Below are 15,652 nucleotides of genomic sequence, written 5' to 3'. Positions count from 1 at the left end.
GCATCAGGGTCTTTTCAAATGAGTCAGTTCTTTGCATCAGGTGGCCAAAGTATTGGAGCTTCAGCTTCAGCATCAGTCCTTCCAATGAATATTCAGGACTGATGTTTCCTTTGGGATAGACTGGTTGGATCTCCTTGCTGTCCAAGGGACTATCAAGAGTCTTCTCCAACACCACATTCAAAAACATGAATTCTTCAGCTCTCAGCTTTCTTTATAGTACAACTCTCACATCCATACATGAGCACTGGAAAACCCATAGCTTTGACTAGACGTACCTTTGTTGGTAAAGTAATGTCTCTGCTTTTTAATATGCTGTCTAGGTTGGTCATAACTTTTCTTCCAAGGAGCAAGCATCTTTTGATTCCATAGCTGCAGTTAGCATCTGCTGTGATTTTGGAGCCCCCCAAAAGAAAGTCTGTCACAGTTTCCATTGTTTCCCCATCTATTTGCCATGAAGTGTTAGGACCAGATGCCATGATCTTAGTTTTCTGAATACTGAGTTTTAAGCCAACTTTTTCACTCTCCTCTTTCACTTTCAACAAGAGGCTCTTTAGTTCTTCTTCACTTTCTGCCATAAAGGAGGTGTCATCTCCATATTTGAGGTTATTGATATTTCTCCTGGAAGTCTTGATTCCAGCTTGTGCTTCATCCAGCCTGGCATTTCTCATGATGTACTCTGAATATAAGTTAAATAAACAGGGTGACAATATACAACCTTGATGTACTCCTTTCCCAATAAGGAACTAATCGTTGTTCCATGCCCAGTTCTAATTGTTGCTTCCTGATCTGCATATAGATTGCTCAGAAGGCAGGTCAGGTGATCTGGTAGTCCCATCTCTTTAAGAATTTTCCGCAGAAGGCTTTGGGATAGTCAGTAAAGCAGAAGTAGATGTTTTTCTGGAACTCTCTTGCTTTTTCCATGATCCAGCGGATGTTGGCAATTTGATCTCTGGTTCTTCTGCCTTTTCTAAATCCAGCTTGAACATCTACAAGTTCACGGTTCACATACTGTTGAAGCCTGGCTTGGAGAATTTTGAGCATTACTTTACTAGTGTGTGAGATGAGTGCAGTCGTGCAGTAGTTTGAACATTCTTTGGCATCGCCTTTCTTTGGGATTGGAAAGAAAACTGACCTTTTCCAGGCCTGTGGCCACTGCCGAGTTTTCCAAATGTGCTGGCATATTGAGTGCAACACTTTCTTTTAGGATTTAAAATAGCTCAACTGGAATTCCATCACCTCTACTAGCTTTGTTTGTAGTGATGCTTCCAAAGGCCCATCTGACTTTGCATTCCAGGATGTCTGGCTCTAGGTGGATGATCACACCATCATGGTTATCTGGGTCAATAAGATCTTTTTTGTATAATTCTTCTGTGTATTCTTGCCACCTTTTCTTAATATCTTCTGCTCCTGTTAGGTCCATACCATTTCTGTCCTTTATTGTGCCCATCTTTGCATGAAATGTTCCCTCAGTATCTCTAATTTTCTTGACGATATTGCTAGTCTTTTCCATTCTATTGTTTTCCTCTATTTCTTTGCACTGATCACTGAGGCAGGCTTTCTTATCTCTCCTTGCTATTCTTTGGAACTCTCCATTCAAATGGATATATCTTTCCTTTCCTCCTTTGCCTTTTGCATCTTTTCTTTTCTCAGTTATTTATAAGGCCTCCTAGGACAACCATTTTGCCTTTTTCCATTTATTTTTCTTGGGGATGGTCTTGATCACTGCCTCCTGTACAGTGTCACAAACCTCTATCCATAGTTCTCCAGGCACTCTGTCTATCCAATCTAATCCCTTGAATCTATTTCTCACTTCTACTGTATAATCGTAAGGGATTTGATTTAGGTCATACCTGAATGGTCTAGTGGTTTTCCCTACTTTCTTCAATTTAATTCTAAATTTGACAATAATGAGTTCATGATCTAAGCCACAGTCAGCTCCCGGTCTTGTTTTTGCTGACTCTATAGAGCATGAAAGTGAAAGTGAAGTCGCTCAGTCGCTCAGTGTCCAACTCTTTGCAACCCCATGGACTGTAGCCTATCAGGCTCCTCCGTCCATGGGATTTTCCAGGCAAGAGTGCTGGAGTGGATTGCCATTTCCTTCTCCAGGGGACCTTCCCGACCCAGGAATTGAACCCGGGTCTCCCACATTGCAGGCAGACGCTTTACCGTCTGAGCCACCAGGGAAGCCCCCTCTATAGAGCACAGGTTGGATTAAAGATTCACTGAGCATGGCCCCGCCCATCAGAACAAGACTCAGTTTCCCCCTCAGTCAGTCTCTCCCATCAGGAAGCTTCATAAGTCTCATATCCTATCTGGGCAGACAGAATGAAAACCACAATCACAGAAAACTAACTAATCTGGTCACATGGACCACAGTCTTGTCTAACTCAATGAAACTATGAGCCATACCGTGTAGGGCCACCCAAGATGGACGGGTCATGGTGGAGAGTTCTGACAGAATGTGGTCCACTGGAGAAGGGAATGGCAAACCACTTCAGTATTCTTGCCTTGACAACCCCATGAACCATATGAAAGGGCAAAAAGATAGGACAATGAAAGATGAATTCCTCAGGTTAGTAGGTGCCCGGTATGCTACTGGAGATCAGTGGAGAAATAACTCCAGAAAGAATGAAGAGACGGAGCCAAAGCAAAAACAACACCCAGTTGTGGATGTGACTGGTGATGGAAGTAAAGTCCAATGCTGTAAAGAATAGTATTGCAAAGGAACTTGCAATGTTAGGTCATAAATCAAGGCAAATTGGAACTGGTCAGACAGGAGATGGCAAGAGTGAATGTTGACATTTTAGGAATCAGCGAACTAAAATGGACTGGAATGGGTGAATTTAACTCATATTGCCATTATATCTACTACTGTGGGCAAGAATCCCTTAGAAGAAAGGGAGTAGCCATCATAGTCCACAGGAATCTGAAATGCAGTACTTAGATGCAGTCTCAAAAATGACAGAATGATGTGTTCATTTCCAAGGCAAACCATTCAGTATCACAGTAATCCAAGTCTATGCCCTGACCAGTTATGCTAAAGAAGCTGAAGTTGAATGGTTCTATGAAGACCTACAAGACCTTTTAGAACTAACACCCAAAACAGATGTCCTTTTCATTATAGGGGACTGGAATGCAAAAGTAGGAAGTCAAGAGATACCTGGAGTAACAGGCAAATTTGGCCTTGGAATACAAAACGAAGCAGGTCAAAGGCTAACAGAGTTTTGCCAAGAGGACACACTGCTTATAGCAAACACTCTCTTCCAACAACACAAGAGAAGACTGTACACATGGACATCACCAGATGGTTGATACTGAAATCAGATTGATTATATTCTTTGCAGCCAAAGATGGAGAAGCTTTATACAGTCAGCAATTTAAAAGTAGCCGTAATGTATTAAATTAGTATTTTTAGTGAAGTTATTGAATGACAACAATGGTGCACAAGGCGTGAAATATGAGCAGGATCACAAAATAATTTTCACTTTGAAAAAGATAAAATAGGAAAAAATAATAACAGTTTACAGAATAAGAAAAGACCTATAAGCATATGAAAAGATACGCAACCTCCCTTATAATTAAAGAAATGGAAATAAAAACTGTGAGATAACATCAGATTGGCAAAAATGAAGATGTATGATAATGCCCAATCCTGAAAAGAGTATGGGGAAGTAGGCATTTCCATTCACTGTGATGGGAGTATAAACTGGTATAGCCTTTTTGTATGACAGTTGTCAAAATCAGAAAGTAAAATGCACATACACTTTTATTCAGCAGTTTTGCTTTCAGAAATTTATTCTGAAACAGTATTCCCACAAGTGTGCAGAGATATGTGCCCGTAAAAAAATATTCCCTAAAGCACTGTGTGACACAGTGTGTGACACAAAACTGGAAACAATTGACCTGTCCAAGAATAGGGAGTTGATTGACTAAATTATGAGTACAGTCAGTCACACAGTGGAGTACTGAACAGTCATTAGAAGGGAGGAAGAAAGCGTCTATATGCAGCTAGAGAAAGATTCTAAGATTTATTATTATGTGAAAAAAGTTACAAGGTGCTCAGCAGTGTGTTTAATCTGCTCTCTCTTATGTAAATACTTTGGGCTTGGATACGTGTATTGGTACTGAGAGAAAATTATTCTGGAAGGATACTGGAAAAATGTATTAATAATGGTTTACCCCAAGGAGAGGAACTCGAGGGGCAAGGAGACAGTTTTCATTTTACACTTTTTCTACTATTTGAATTTTTCTAATAATATTTGTATACTAGTTTTTAATTTCAGGTATGACTATCTAAGAGTAGGATCATAAGCTATTTAAATTCTTATACTTTTTGTGTGCTTAAAATATATATAATATACATATATGTTCTACGTATATGATTAGTACAAAAGAGAAAATGTATGTTTGCTTTATTGTGAATTTTAAGTTATTGGATTATAGTAAAGTTCTTTAAGTTGATGCCTAGAAAGAATTCCTATTTTCCCCTAATCATTTCTCCTCTGGGATGTGTTTTGTTTTTGCAGACCTTTTATCTATCCATAGTTGATTTATGTGAAAACGGCGGAAAACGTCCTAACACAAATAGCAGTGCTAGTTTCACCAAAGAACAAGCGGACACCATTCGCAGAATTCGAAGTAGTAAGGACAGTTGGGACATGCTGGGAGTCAAGCCTGGGGCCTCAAGGTAAGCAGTGCTCTCAGGTACTAGTGCTGCCTTCTGTTATGAAGATTCAGTCATCAGAGTACAGTGTGACATCTTCTTGTAATGGGCTAGACATATGAAGATGTGTGGAAACAGACTACTTAACACTACTCCTTCACCGAATTCAGTGAGTACCAAAGAAGGGAAATAGAGGGCACAGTTGCCTGGTGTGGGAACTGTCGTGTGTCTGTTGTGTGAGTACCTTTTGAAATGGTATGCTCTGCTTTTGTTGACCAAGAGTCTAGAAACAAATGTCACCTCAATATATACACATATAATCACAAAAGAGAATTCTTAAAGCATAGAATTTTTGAAAAAGAAAGAATGTTAGCAATCAACTTGTTGAAACACTTCATTTCATAAGTGGGAAAACTGGACTCAGGGAAACTAAACGCAGTCAGGGACTCCAGGAGTTAGAGGTAGGATTGACCCCGAACCCAGTGTGTCTTCCGGTCTCTGACTCTGTGTCTCTCAAAAATCATTGTGGTTCCTCATCTGTGTGTATTTGTATTAAATTATTTTATTTTAGCCAAAATAATTATTTTGGAGAAAAAGAAATACAATCACTACTCTTCATGAAAGAAATAAATCATTACCTAGTATGACTATGTAACTTTTCCCCCAGTCTTATTGAAATATAATTGACATACAACACTGTATAAGGTTAAGGTGAATAGCATGATTTACATACGTTGTGAAACAATTACTGAAATGAGTTTAGTGAACATTCATCATCTCATAGAGATAAATAAAAAAAATGTTTTTTCCTTGTGATTAGAACTTTTGGAATCTACTCTCCTAAGAACTCTCAATTGTTATCTCACTTTTAACTCTATAATAATACTTTTACTATGCATATTATTGGAGTTCTCAGATCTTTTTATTTTGCACCATAGCTTTCCTCCCTATGCTTCTCCCTTTCTACTTTTTCACCTTGATTCCCAGAAAAGAAAAAAGTACATCTCAAAACTTTGCCTTATCAGCATCAACAACATTAAGTATCTCTTCTACATTTTGGTCTCCTAGCATGTCTTCCAGAGAAGGCAATGGCACCCCACTCCAGTACTCTTGCCTGGAAAGTCCAATGGATGGAGGAGCCTGGTAGGCTGCAGTCCATGGGATCGTTAGGAGTCGGACATGACTGAGCGACTTCACTTTCACTTTTCACTTTCATGCATTGGAGAAAGAAATGGCAACCCACTCCAGTGTGCTTGCCTGGAGAATCCCAGAGATGGGGGAGCCTGGTGGGCTGCCGTCTCTGGGGTTGCACAGAGTCGGACACGACTGAAGCGACTTAGCAGCAGCAGCAGCAGCATGTCTTCAGGTTAAGAAGAGAAGAGGGGATGGGAAGAAAGTGAAGTTGCTCAGTCATGTCCGACTCTTTGCAACCCCATGGACTGTAGCCTACTAGGTTCCTCGCTCCATGGGATTCTCCAGGCAAGAGTACCAGAGTGGGTTGCCATTTCCTTCTCCAGAGGATCTTCCTGACCCAGGGATCGAACCCAGGTCTCCCGCATTCCAGGCAGACACTTTAACCTCTGAGCCACTAGGGATGGGAAGAGGGAGACAGTTATTGGTCACCCTTGATTTGACAGGCGTTACTGAGGATGCTTTAAACACCTGACGAAATTCAGATGACCTTGTAGCGTAAAGTTAATTGGTGGCTTTTGGGGCTTCCCAGGTGGCACAGTGGTAAAGAATCTGCCTGCCCATGCAAGAGATGCAAGAGACTTGGGTTCGATCCCTGGGTGGGGAAGATCCTCTGAAGAAGGGAATGGCTACCCACTCCAGTATTCTTGCCTGGAGAATTCCATGGACAGAGGAGCCTGGTGGGCTACAGGCCATAGGGTTGCAAAGAGTCGGGCACAACTGAGCAACTAATATTACTTTTACTATTGTATATAAAATTCAGCTTTTTTGTTGTTTTGTCCTTTCCCTTATGGACCCTGCTCCCTGGCTGACTTTGTCCGCTGTTTGCTTCTGGAACTACATGCCGTGTCTCTGTTCCCTCTCTGGCCTCTGCCAGTTCTTTCCCTGCGGCTCTGTGTTTCCCATCACCGGATCAATTCCTGAAACCCATCTTCTTGCAGAGTCCTCCTCCAGGGGGGCCTTGCCCTGATGGCCTCTTATCCTCATCGCTTCCATCAGCAATTATTTGCTGAGTGCCAAATGCCTGTGAGGCGCTAACCACTAATTTTCAGTTGATCATGTTTGTATACTCACTTTGTATTGTCTGTTTTTCTACTTGAATGTTACATATTATTTGTCCATTGTTTGTTTCCCAGTCCTTTAGTCTAACCTTTGAGAAAGGGTCACGATAATTTCAGATATGCTTACTGCAAGAGGTGTTCTGTTATCCAGGCAGCTGAAATGCAGTGGGCAGAGGGTGGGGCTGACCTCCCTACTGACATAGAGCTCTGCTTTTTCTTTGCAGGGATGAAGTCAATAAAGCATATCGGAAGCTTGCTGTGCTGCTTCACCCTGACAAATGTGTAGCACCTGGTAGTGAAGATGCCTTCAAAGCCGTTGTGAATGCCCGAACAGCCCTCCTGAAAAACATCAAGTAGAAAATAGGAAAAAAAGACAGGTGTAGGCCTCGAGTCCAAACAGACTTTCTCTGGAAGTAAAATAGCCAACATGGGTTTTTCCTCCACAAAATTCTTACAGCCCTTTTCACTCACGTGCTGTCATTTGTGAATCAGTAATTTGGCTGCCTGTTTCCATGTCACAGACATTTTGCAGAGAGACAAAATGAAGAGAACCGAGTGCCACTTATACACTGTCATTCATTTTCTATTTCTGAATGATGATAGATTTTTTTTTTCCTCATGAGTTGGTAAGCTCTGTCGGTATAGCATCACTTAGGCACTTTGCTCAGGAAAGTCCACAAAGTTTCTGGAAGAAGGATAGGAGGATCCTTTTGCTTTTTCTTTATTAAAAAAGCATTCATCATCAGAGGAAAAAAGAAACAAAAATGGAAGCAGACATAGTAGAACCCCTGAAAGTGTGGTGACTTTACAAGCAAGTTGCCCCTTTACAATGAGTTTCTAAGGTGATATTTTAAGCATCAGTCTGCTTAATTAATGAATGAACTCTTGGCAGCCCTTCGGAAGTGAAACAAGGTGATGCTATCCTGAGCTGAGTGGCCCTTTTTTGACGTTCGGTCTGTGCCCCTTCTCCATCACCGGGGGAGAGACCAGCCAGTCCTGAGAGTAGAGGTGGTGGTAGCCGCAGGTTCTGGTAGACTGGCTGCTGCTAGACCTGCCCCTGGGTCTGAGGCCTTTCCCTGGCCGTGGGAGTGCTGGTAGCTGTAGGGGCATCTTCACCTAGGAGTCTGGAGTCAGATCCCAAGACACAAATGCCTGCAGGTCAAACTGGATTGTGTACACATTCCCAGAGGGCCTGACCCGCCTGGTTCGGGCGTGTCTGATGCCCTAGGAGAGCCCCCATAGGAGGCTTATGCCTTTCCTTGTTGCAGCATCATTTGCCAAGACAGGTGGGAAAGGCAGGGTTGCGTCTCAACAGGGGGCCTCCCTTCGCTTCCTCGTCAGTGTGAGCTCCCCTTCCCTCTTCTGTTCCTGCCTTGTCTCTCAAGGCACCGCATCTGCCACCACGTCTCTCTTCTCGAATCCCTGCCTTCCGGCTATTGCCTCCTCTGTCCTGTGCAGCCTTTGCTGGGGCCTGGTAGACCAGAGACAAGTATAGATCCTTGGGGTGGTGGACGGAGAGATCTTAAGGCCTGTGTGGGAAGAATTTGTTACTTTTGTTTAGGTTCCAAATTTCTGATCAGTAATACTTTTAAGCTGCAGATTATGAAAATTAATTTCACATAGAGAAATCCATTCTCTTGCTATCGTCTGTCTCTCAGTATCCAAGAGATGGATGAAGATCAAGTGTCAGGACCGGCCTTCCTTCCAGAGCTCACAGAATAGAGTCACCACGTGGCGTGTTACACCATCACTCTCACGTTACTCAGATTGTTAGCTGTGACCAAGCTGCACTAATTGGGGCTTTAAAGTATATGAAGCTTTGCCATCAGTGAATTTTAAGCAGCTATCCCATATTGATTGCCAAGTAGCATTCGCCTTATCCTACCTGAGAAGAAAAACCACTTTCATTTAATTCAAACCCACTGCAGCTTACTGAACCCTTCCCTTCTCCAGAGCAGCTTCGCTTTGTGTGGCTACCCTTGGGCAGCACTGAGCTGGTTGTCAGGAAACCAGAGCATTGTTTTCTAGTAAGAGTTTTCATTTTGATATTAAAAATGCTTTTTTTTCTTAGTAAAATTGAGATATGAGATATGATTTTTTGTGGGATTTTCCTCTTGCCTTTTAATTTTAACTAGCTTCTGGGCCTGTAAAACTCAGGCCAAAGTTCTTCAGGGTTTTAATTTTGCTGTTGGCCTTCATCATGGCCAAAGTAACAAACATAGATCTGTTCTTGTGGCAGAACTTAAGAGTCACATGAGTGAGGAACTGTGCATGGTGGTGTCAGCCCACATTGACATGACAGCTCACTTGTGTATGTGGCCCTGTGTAAAAACTGGTGCCAGTTTTCATCACTGTCATTAAACACTAGATGGGTCACCTCATTCAGCTACATTGTGCAGATGAGCAGTTATAGCAGATAGAGTTCTCTAGTTCTTCCATTCACATCCTTATGTAATGAGTGACTTGTTGACATTTAGCCTGGTCTTGATTCTTAGGTCTTGCTCAGTTCCCAGCACCTTGATTACTAATGTTAAGGATGGCCATGTACTACTTCATTTATGGAAAAGAAAGATAAAGGTTCAGGGTCCTAGAATTTTTCTGATTTCCATAATCCTGAGTAGAATGTCAAGAAGTAATGAAATGAAGCCTGATCTGCAATGAAAAGTAACTTCATATAAAATTTTACAGACCTCTGTGCATTAATTTAAATTCTTGGTACAAATGTATATTTTTTAGTTCAACCTTATTAAAATTCTTCAGCCAGTTAGGATTGCACAATACATCAGTGAGAGTAACAACTAGCAGAATAATTTCAATGGCTAAAAAAAATTTTATACAGAATCTTGTTTTTTCAAAAAAGAACAAGAAGTTTGAACAGCTGTTATTCAAGAAAAGCCATTTCTTCTGCATCTGAGTCACCAAGAATGAACACTTTAAAAACTTGTTAGAAATCCCTGGAGGTTTTTGAAATTAATCGCCAACCTACCTAAGAACTTAAAAATATACCATCCTTTTGTTCCTCCCTTCCTCTTTCATGGCTCCTTTTGAATCAATATTCTCAACTGTCAACGTGTCTCTTACTTCAGCAATGTCGTTTATTTCTTTGCATGAATGTGTGCTTGGTAAAGTCCGGACTTGGAGATGTTGTGCTGCTTCCCAAGATAAACTGCTCTGATTCTGTAGATTGCACTCTGTGCTTTAAGGCTCACATTTACCTCAGGAAACTCACTTTAGTATGTTTTGTTTTGTTTTGGGTTTTTTTGCATTGAATTCTCAAACGGTAATTATTTCTTTATACTGGTAAACTAGTACCTAATTTACTGTTCACTAAGTGAGCCATAGATAAGGCAGCTAAATTTCTGAAAGAAAGAAAAAATAGGCAGCCCTTGGTTGCTGTGAATCAGTAATAAGGTCCCTATTTCTCAAAGAGCAATGACAGAATCTCAAGGGGAAGGAGGTATTTTGGTCTCATGTTAGAAAGGGGGGGGTTGTGCACATTGCCTTTGACAGGGTGTCAGTATCTGTCCCCTAAGCAATTTCAGTGGGCCCTAGAATGTCACTCCCTTCTCTACTACACTCTGTCTAGCTCACTCTGAGTCTGACGACATTTTTGTGAAACTTTTGCAGAGAAATTAAGCCGCAAAATGGAGCTAACCTCCTTCCATTGCAAGTTTTGCAAAGGGAAGAGGGGTTCATATTTCTCATGATAGGTACCTAGCACAATTGTAAGAGACAGTTACTAATGTTTATATGTTGGTGTTTCCATTAAGCATTTCTAGAGGAGACGAAAGCTTAAACTTGTGGTGTGGATGAGTTAGATCGTGTCTGACAAGCAGTGCAATATGAAGCTGTGCAATAAAGGCTGTGTTGTGAAATGAAGCACTGGGAAGCTGGACAGTTCGGGTTAGCTTCCTGCAGCGATTGCCCGCAGGATGGTCTGCCCTTGGCCCAGGAATGCAGTCTCTAAAGAAACGCTTTGCTCTTACGAGGTAATTTATGTATTTGCTTTCTGTTGAAATAATGGAAAATGTTAAAGCTAACAGCTGTCTATGTCTTGTATAGAGAGTGTCATATGTATTTAAGTTGTGTATTTTTATAAAGTAAAGCCAAATGCCAAACACTGGTCTGTGGGCTGCACTCATTTGTTGAGACACTGGTCTTTGAAGCAGAAGCTGGCCGTTACCGACTGAGATCATAGATAAGACATCTTGCTTTAGTTGCCAGTGGGTAAAATGAAGGAAATGGTATTCAGTGGTCCCTCAGGCTGTTCTAACCTTAATTAAGTTGTGATGAAAGTCTCTGCTCTCTTAAAGAAAGATACTAATATTATGTTTGCCTTTTTAATTCAAATGAAACTATTGTTATCTCATTTTAATAATGCAGGTCTAATTCAGCTAATTAGTCCCTGGACAACAGGAATCCTTAAGTAACAGACTATGGTGAATGCGAATTTGAAAGTAAAAGCCTTGTAGGCCCAGCCCACAGAAGGCTTCAAACCAGAGCTCTAATTTTCATTGTGAGTGACGTTCCCTATCACCTGAGAATGCGCTCACTCCTGGGGAACCGCTCTACCCTCTCCATACTGCTGACGTGTTCTGAAGCAGAGCTGCCAAATCCTCCTATGACCTCCCCCTTGCTCCTTGGTCACAGAGCTTGGCCCGAGAGATGGGAATGTCACCCAAGCTCTGGAGAAGGAAATGGCAGCCCACTCCATGGAATCCCATGGACAAAGGAGGCTGGCAAGTCCATGGGGTCGCAAGAGTTGGACACGACTTAGCAACTAAACCAGCACCACCACCACCTGAGATCTTTCTAGTTGGAATCTAGGAAGACAGACTTTCTCTCAGGAGAGACAGATAGGAAGAGTCCTCCTGCTGATGCTGACAACCGTGATTTCAACCTCATGGAAAAAATCAGAGCGAATGAAACAGACATTCAGAGACTGTATTGGTATGGCAAAGATGTTCCTTGCAGTCCCCAGGGTCCCCTGAACTGGCTGCTCTACAAGCCCATCAGCTACCCCAGAATCCTCCCAATCAATCTCCACTCCCTGGTTTTCTGCTTAAGTTTGTTGGAGTTTGCTTTCTGTTACTTGCAACCAAAAGGATATTAGAAAATAATAGACATTAAGGGTCATAAGCAGGAATGAGAAAGCTATGGTCTGTAGACTGGTACAGTACTTGATAAGTAAAGTGTGACATTTTAGATACTAAGTGCTGGGGTCCAGCCCTGGTTGATCCAGGGAATTCAAAGTGGGGACGACGTCGGCAAGGATCAGGAAACAACTGCTTAATTAAACATTAATTAAGGATATAAAGAGTAATAGAATGAGGATAGCTCAGTGAGGAAACTCAGTGGAGAAAGGCGGCTGAAATAAGGATAGCTCAGTGAGGAAATTCAGTGGAGAAAAGAGGCTGAAATAATTCAGCCAGAAGGTGAGAGAAAGAACGACATGGGGAGACCAAGTTTCAGTGAGCAAGGCCCGCACTTTATTTTCCAAAGTAGTTTTTATACCTTAAGTTATGCATAGAGGATAATGGGGGAAGGGGTAGAGTCATGCAAGGACAGCAGTTCCTGATCCTAATCGAAGCCAGGCTTTCAAACATATCATATGCAAAAGTTTAGATGATTTACATCATCTTCTGGCCAGGAGGCCTGTTAACATTTTAAGAAACTTATTTTTCTCTAAAGGTGATTATTCTAAAGTCAGGCGCCAGCCTCCAAAAAAGCATTGGATAAAGTTGCATTCCTATAGGGCAAAGGTGTGGTGGGCTACAACAAAAAAGAATTAACTCAAGGGTCCAAGGTAACAAACATTAAAGCTACTACTTACACCAATTATATTAATCAATACACTGCCAAGGACACAGTAGGTAAGGGGTATGGAGACTTAGCAGCAAACATTGGCCCAACAAGTGAAAAACCCTTCACCAATACAATTTCTAATCAATCTTTTAACTACTCAAAGGAATCTGTGTTTAGACAGTTTAGAACATCTCCTTCCTCTCACAGTTGGGAGGCTCTGAACAATCACATGAGGCCGGAAAAACCTATTCAGGCAGGCTAAAGGATTTCCAAAGGAGTTTGTAGGTTGAAACACTGTCACACCCAGGAATTATTAACTGGAGCTGTAAGCTAACTCTTTTTTCAGAGAGAGGTAGTGGGGGACAGCCCCCCCCGTAAAGTCAGAGGTGTAGGTGAAAGCACAAAGCAGAAAGTAGGCAGACTCTGGTTTTGGGGGTAGATGCTCGAGAATTTCCAGGGGGACTCCTGAGGCTCGATCCCGCCTTTGCGTATGCCGAGCCTCCTTCCTCATGACCTTTGCCACGGGCGGAGTTCCTCACGCTGGCTCCTGGCAGTGATAGAATTCCAGTTGAACTATTCCAGATCCTGAAAGATGATGCTGTGGAAAGTGTTGCACTCAATATGCAATATGCACTCAATATGCAATATGCCGGCTCCCGGCAACTAAGTATATCCAGATACTTGGTGTTTCTGTTTTAAAACAATAATAACCAAGTGTAAACTGAGAAGAATTAGGTTTACTCATTTTGTTTCAGGATCAATTTGAGATGCACAATTTTATCTAGCTTTTTTGTTTCCTTTTGATCCATTGCCTGTCAAGGGTACTTCTAATATGGTAAATTTCTAATCAAACTTTATTGTTAAAACAGTCATTCACCATGCATTTATTGAGCACCTACTGTATGCCAGGCTCTGTTCTAGGCACTGAGGATATAACAGAGCACAGAATCAACAAAAATCCCTGCCCTGTGGAGCTTACATTCTTCTTGCTGTTCTTTTGCATTTGTGGAATTTTGAAGAAAGCTTCATTTTTCCTTATAGGTTTATTTCTGAAGAGGCGAATTTGCATTTTTGGACTGCTCTTCAAGATATGCAATTTTGCAATTAATACTCTGCTGCTACATATGGAAGACCATGTAGGTTGTTAAAATGCTGTATTAGTTTTTTTCTTGAGAACTTGACCACTATCATTATCCAAAGTGGTTTTTCCCGTTGACCTGGAGGACACAGTACTTAACTTTAGGGGTTTCTTTATATATGTTTTATATTAAATAATTAAAATATCAATATCTTCTCCCATAGCAGTTGATAAGGTTGTGTTCGTTCTGAGGGGAAAATACCTAGACTCTCAGTTGTTGTTTTAGTTTAGTGGTGTTTACCTCTAATCTCACCCAGTTAAAATTCTAATTAGCAGCCTGTTCTAAAGGATGCTTGGACTTTAGGAAAATTATTTCTCTGTGCATCCTAAACAGTTACGTGTTAGTGGTAATTATAGAATCAGCAGATGTAGCCCATAAGCACTTGTACTAGGGAAGAGAAAGTAAAAGTCTATGACTGAGAAAAATGGAGGTGCTGCATGCCTCAGATACCAGGATGTGAACATTCTGCTGGTTTCAGAATAAGAGAGAAAACAAAAAGTTTCATGCAATAAATGCTAAAGAGAGAGGCATCGTATTAGGATAAATGTATTTAAGTTTACGCTTTTAACATCACTACATATAAAAGCAACCTACCAGGCAGTTACTGCCTCCTAGGGGAGATGTCGGTCTTCCCAGGTGGCGCTGGTGGTAAAGAACCCACCTGCCATGCAGGCAGACAGAACAGATGCGGGTTTGATCCTTGGGTTGAGAAGATCCCCTGGAGAAGGAAATGGCAACCCTCTCCAGTATTCTTGCCTGGAGAATCCTGTGGGCAGAGGAGCCTGGTGGGCTACAGTCCATAGAGTCGCAAGAGTTGGACACAACTTAGCAACTAAACCACCACAGGGGAGATGTCAGCATTTATATGAGAGGATGCTAAATCCCCACGCTGTTCCCTCCTGCTCACAGCGCTGGTGGGGAGAGCACCTGGCCCACGAAAGTGATCAGTTTCAAGAAAGGACTGCTGGCATGCTGGACAAGGACTCTTTAGTGAAGCGTCCTAGTGAAATTTTAGATATAAGGAAAATCAGTATGGCTTTGTGTCGTGAGGCACAGCCAAGCTGCTCTTCATGAGAAATGAACAAAACTTCCAGGGGTTGGGGCTACCTAAAGGGAAAGGAAGAAAACTTGGATGAGCAGGAGCTGAAAGCTGGGGTACAAAGAAGGATTATTAGAAAGATCTTAGATATTAAAAATTATTAGATAATCCTAGAAAGAGAGCCAGTAAGAAGTTCCCAGTGACGGAAACAATCAAAGGACTTTTCAGAACATGCATGGCTTTAGTAATGTTGGCCACATTTTACAGATAAGAAAACTGAGGCTCAGAGAGGGTAAGTGACTTGCTCTAAGTCAAACAGAAAGCTGTTCAAACCCAAGCTTATCCAACTTTAGAACCCAGGCTCTCAGTGTACGCTATCAGCCTCACGCTCCAAATTTTAAAGTACTCTGCTTCATATTCGTAAGTAATGTTGTAACTGCTTTACCATGTTACTTACATAGATATAAATAGGCCTGCCTTTTTGGTGGGGTTGCTTTTTTTTTTTTTTTGGTTCTGGATCTCATCAAAAGTGAGGTCATATTATATATACTTTTATTTGTCTTTCTCTTCTCATTCAATAGTACCTCATAAAAATCTTAAGTCAGTTGGTTTAGATTTAATTCAGTCTTTTTAGTGGCTGAATAATAATAATTATGTTGGTATGTTGTAAATAATTCAGCCACATGACTTTGTTTCCAGCTTTCTGTCACTACAAATAATGCTGCAATTTTATGCATGTTTGTATGTTTTTATG

General features: G+C 41.5%; 1 protein-coding gene across 2 annotated transcripts in view; it reads left to right on the top strand.

Moving 5' to 3' along the window:
- The window catches only part of DNAJC27 (DnaJ heat shock protein family (Hsp40) member C27), a 42,259-nt gene extending 26,932 nt beyond the window's left edge, over positions 1 to 15,327 (top strand). The window contains exons 6-8 of one of the 2 annotated variants that reach the window (XR_011466014.1): positions 4,527 to 4,687; positions 7,140 to 10,904; positions 11,299 to 15,327. Coding sequence is in view for 1 of the 2 variants with exons in the window: in XM_005895679.2 (XP_005895741.2) it covers positions 4,527 to 4,687; positions 7,140 to 7,272 (294 nt within the window). In the remaining variant the exon portion in view is untranslated. Of the gene's footprint in view, positions 1 to 4,526; positions 4,688 to 7,139; positions 11,036 to 11,298 lie in introns of those variants that run through there. The other variant, XM_005895679.2, reaches the window with a different exon arrangement.
- The last annotated feature ends 325 nt before the right edge of the window (positions 15,328 to 15,652 follow it).

The sequence above is a fragment of the Bos mutus genome, chromosome 11, assembly GCF_027580195.1.
Source record: "Bos mutus isolate GX-2022 chromosome 11, NWIPB_WYAK_1.1, whole genome shotgun sequence".
Taxonomy (NCBI): domain Eukaryota; kingdom Metazoa; phylum Chordata; class Mammalia; order Artiodactyla; family Bovidae; genus Bos; species Bos mutus.
The sequence above is the reverse complement of the archived record's forward strand: the minus strand, read 5'-3'. Positions and strand labels throughout refer to the sequence as shown.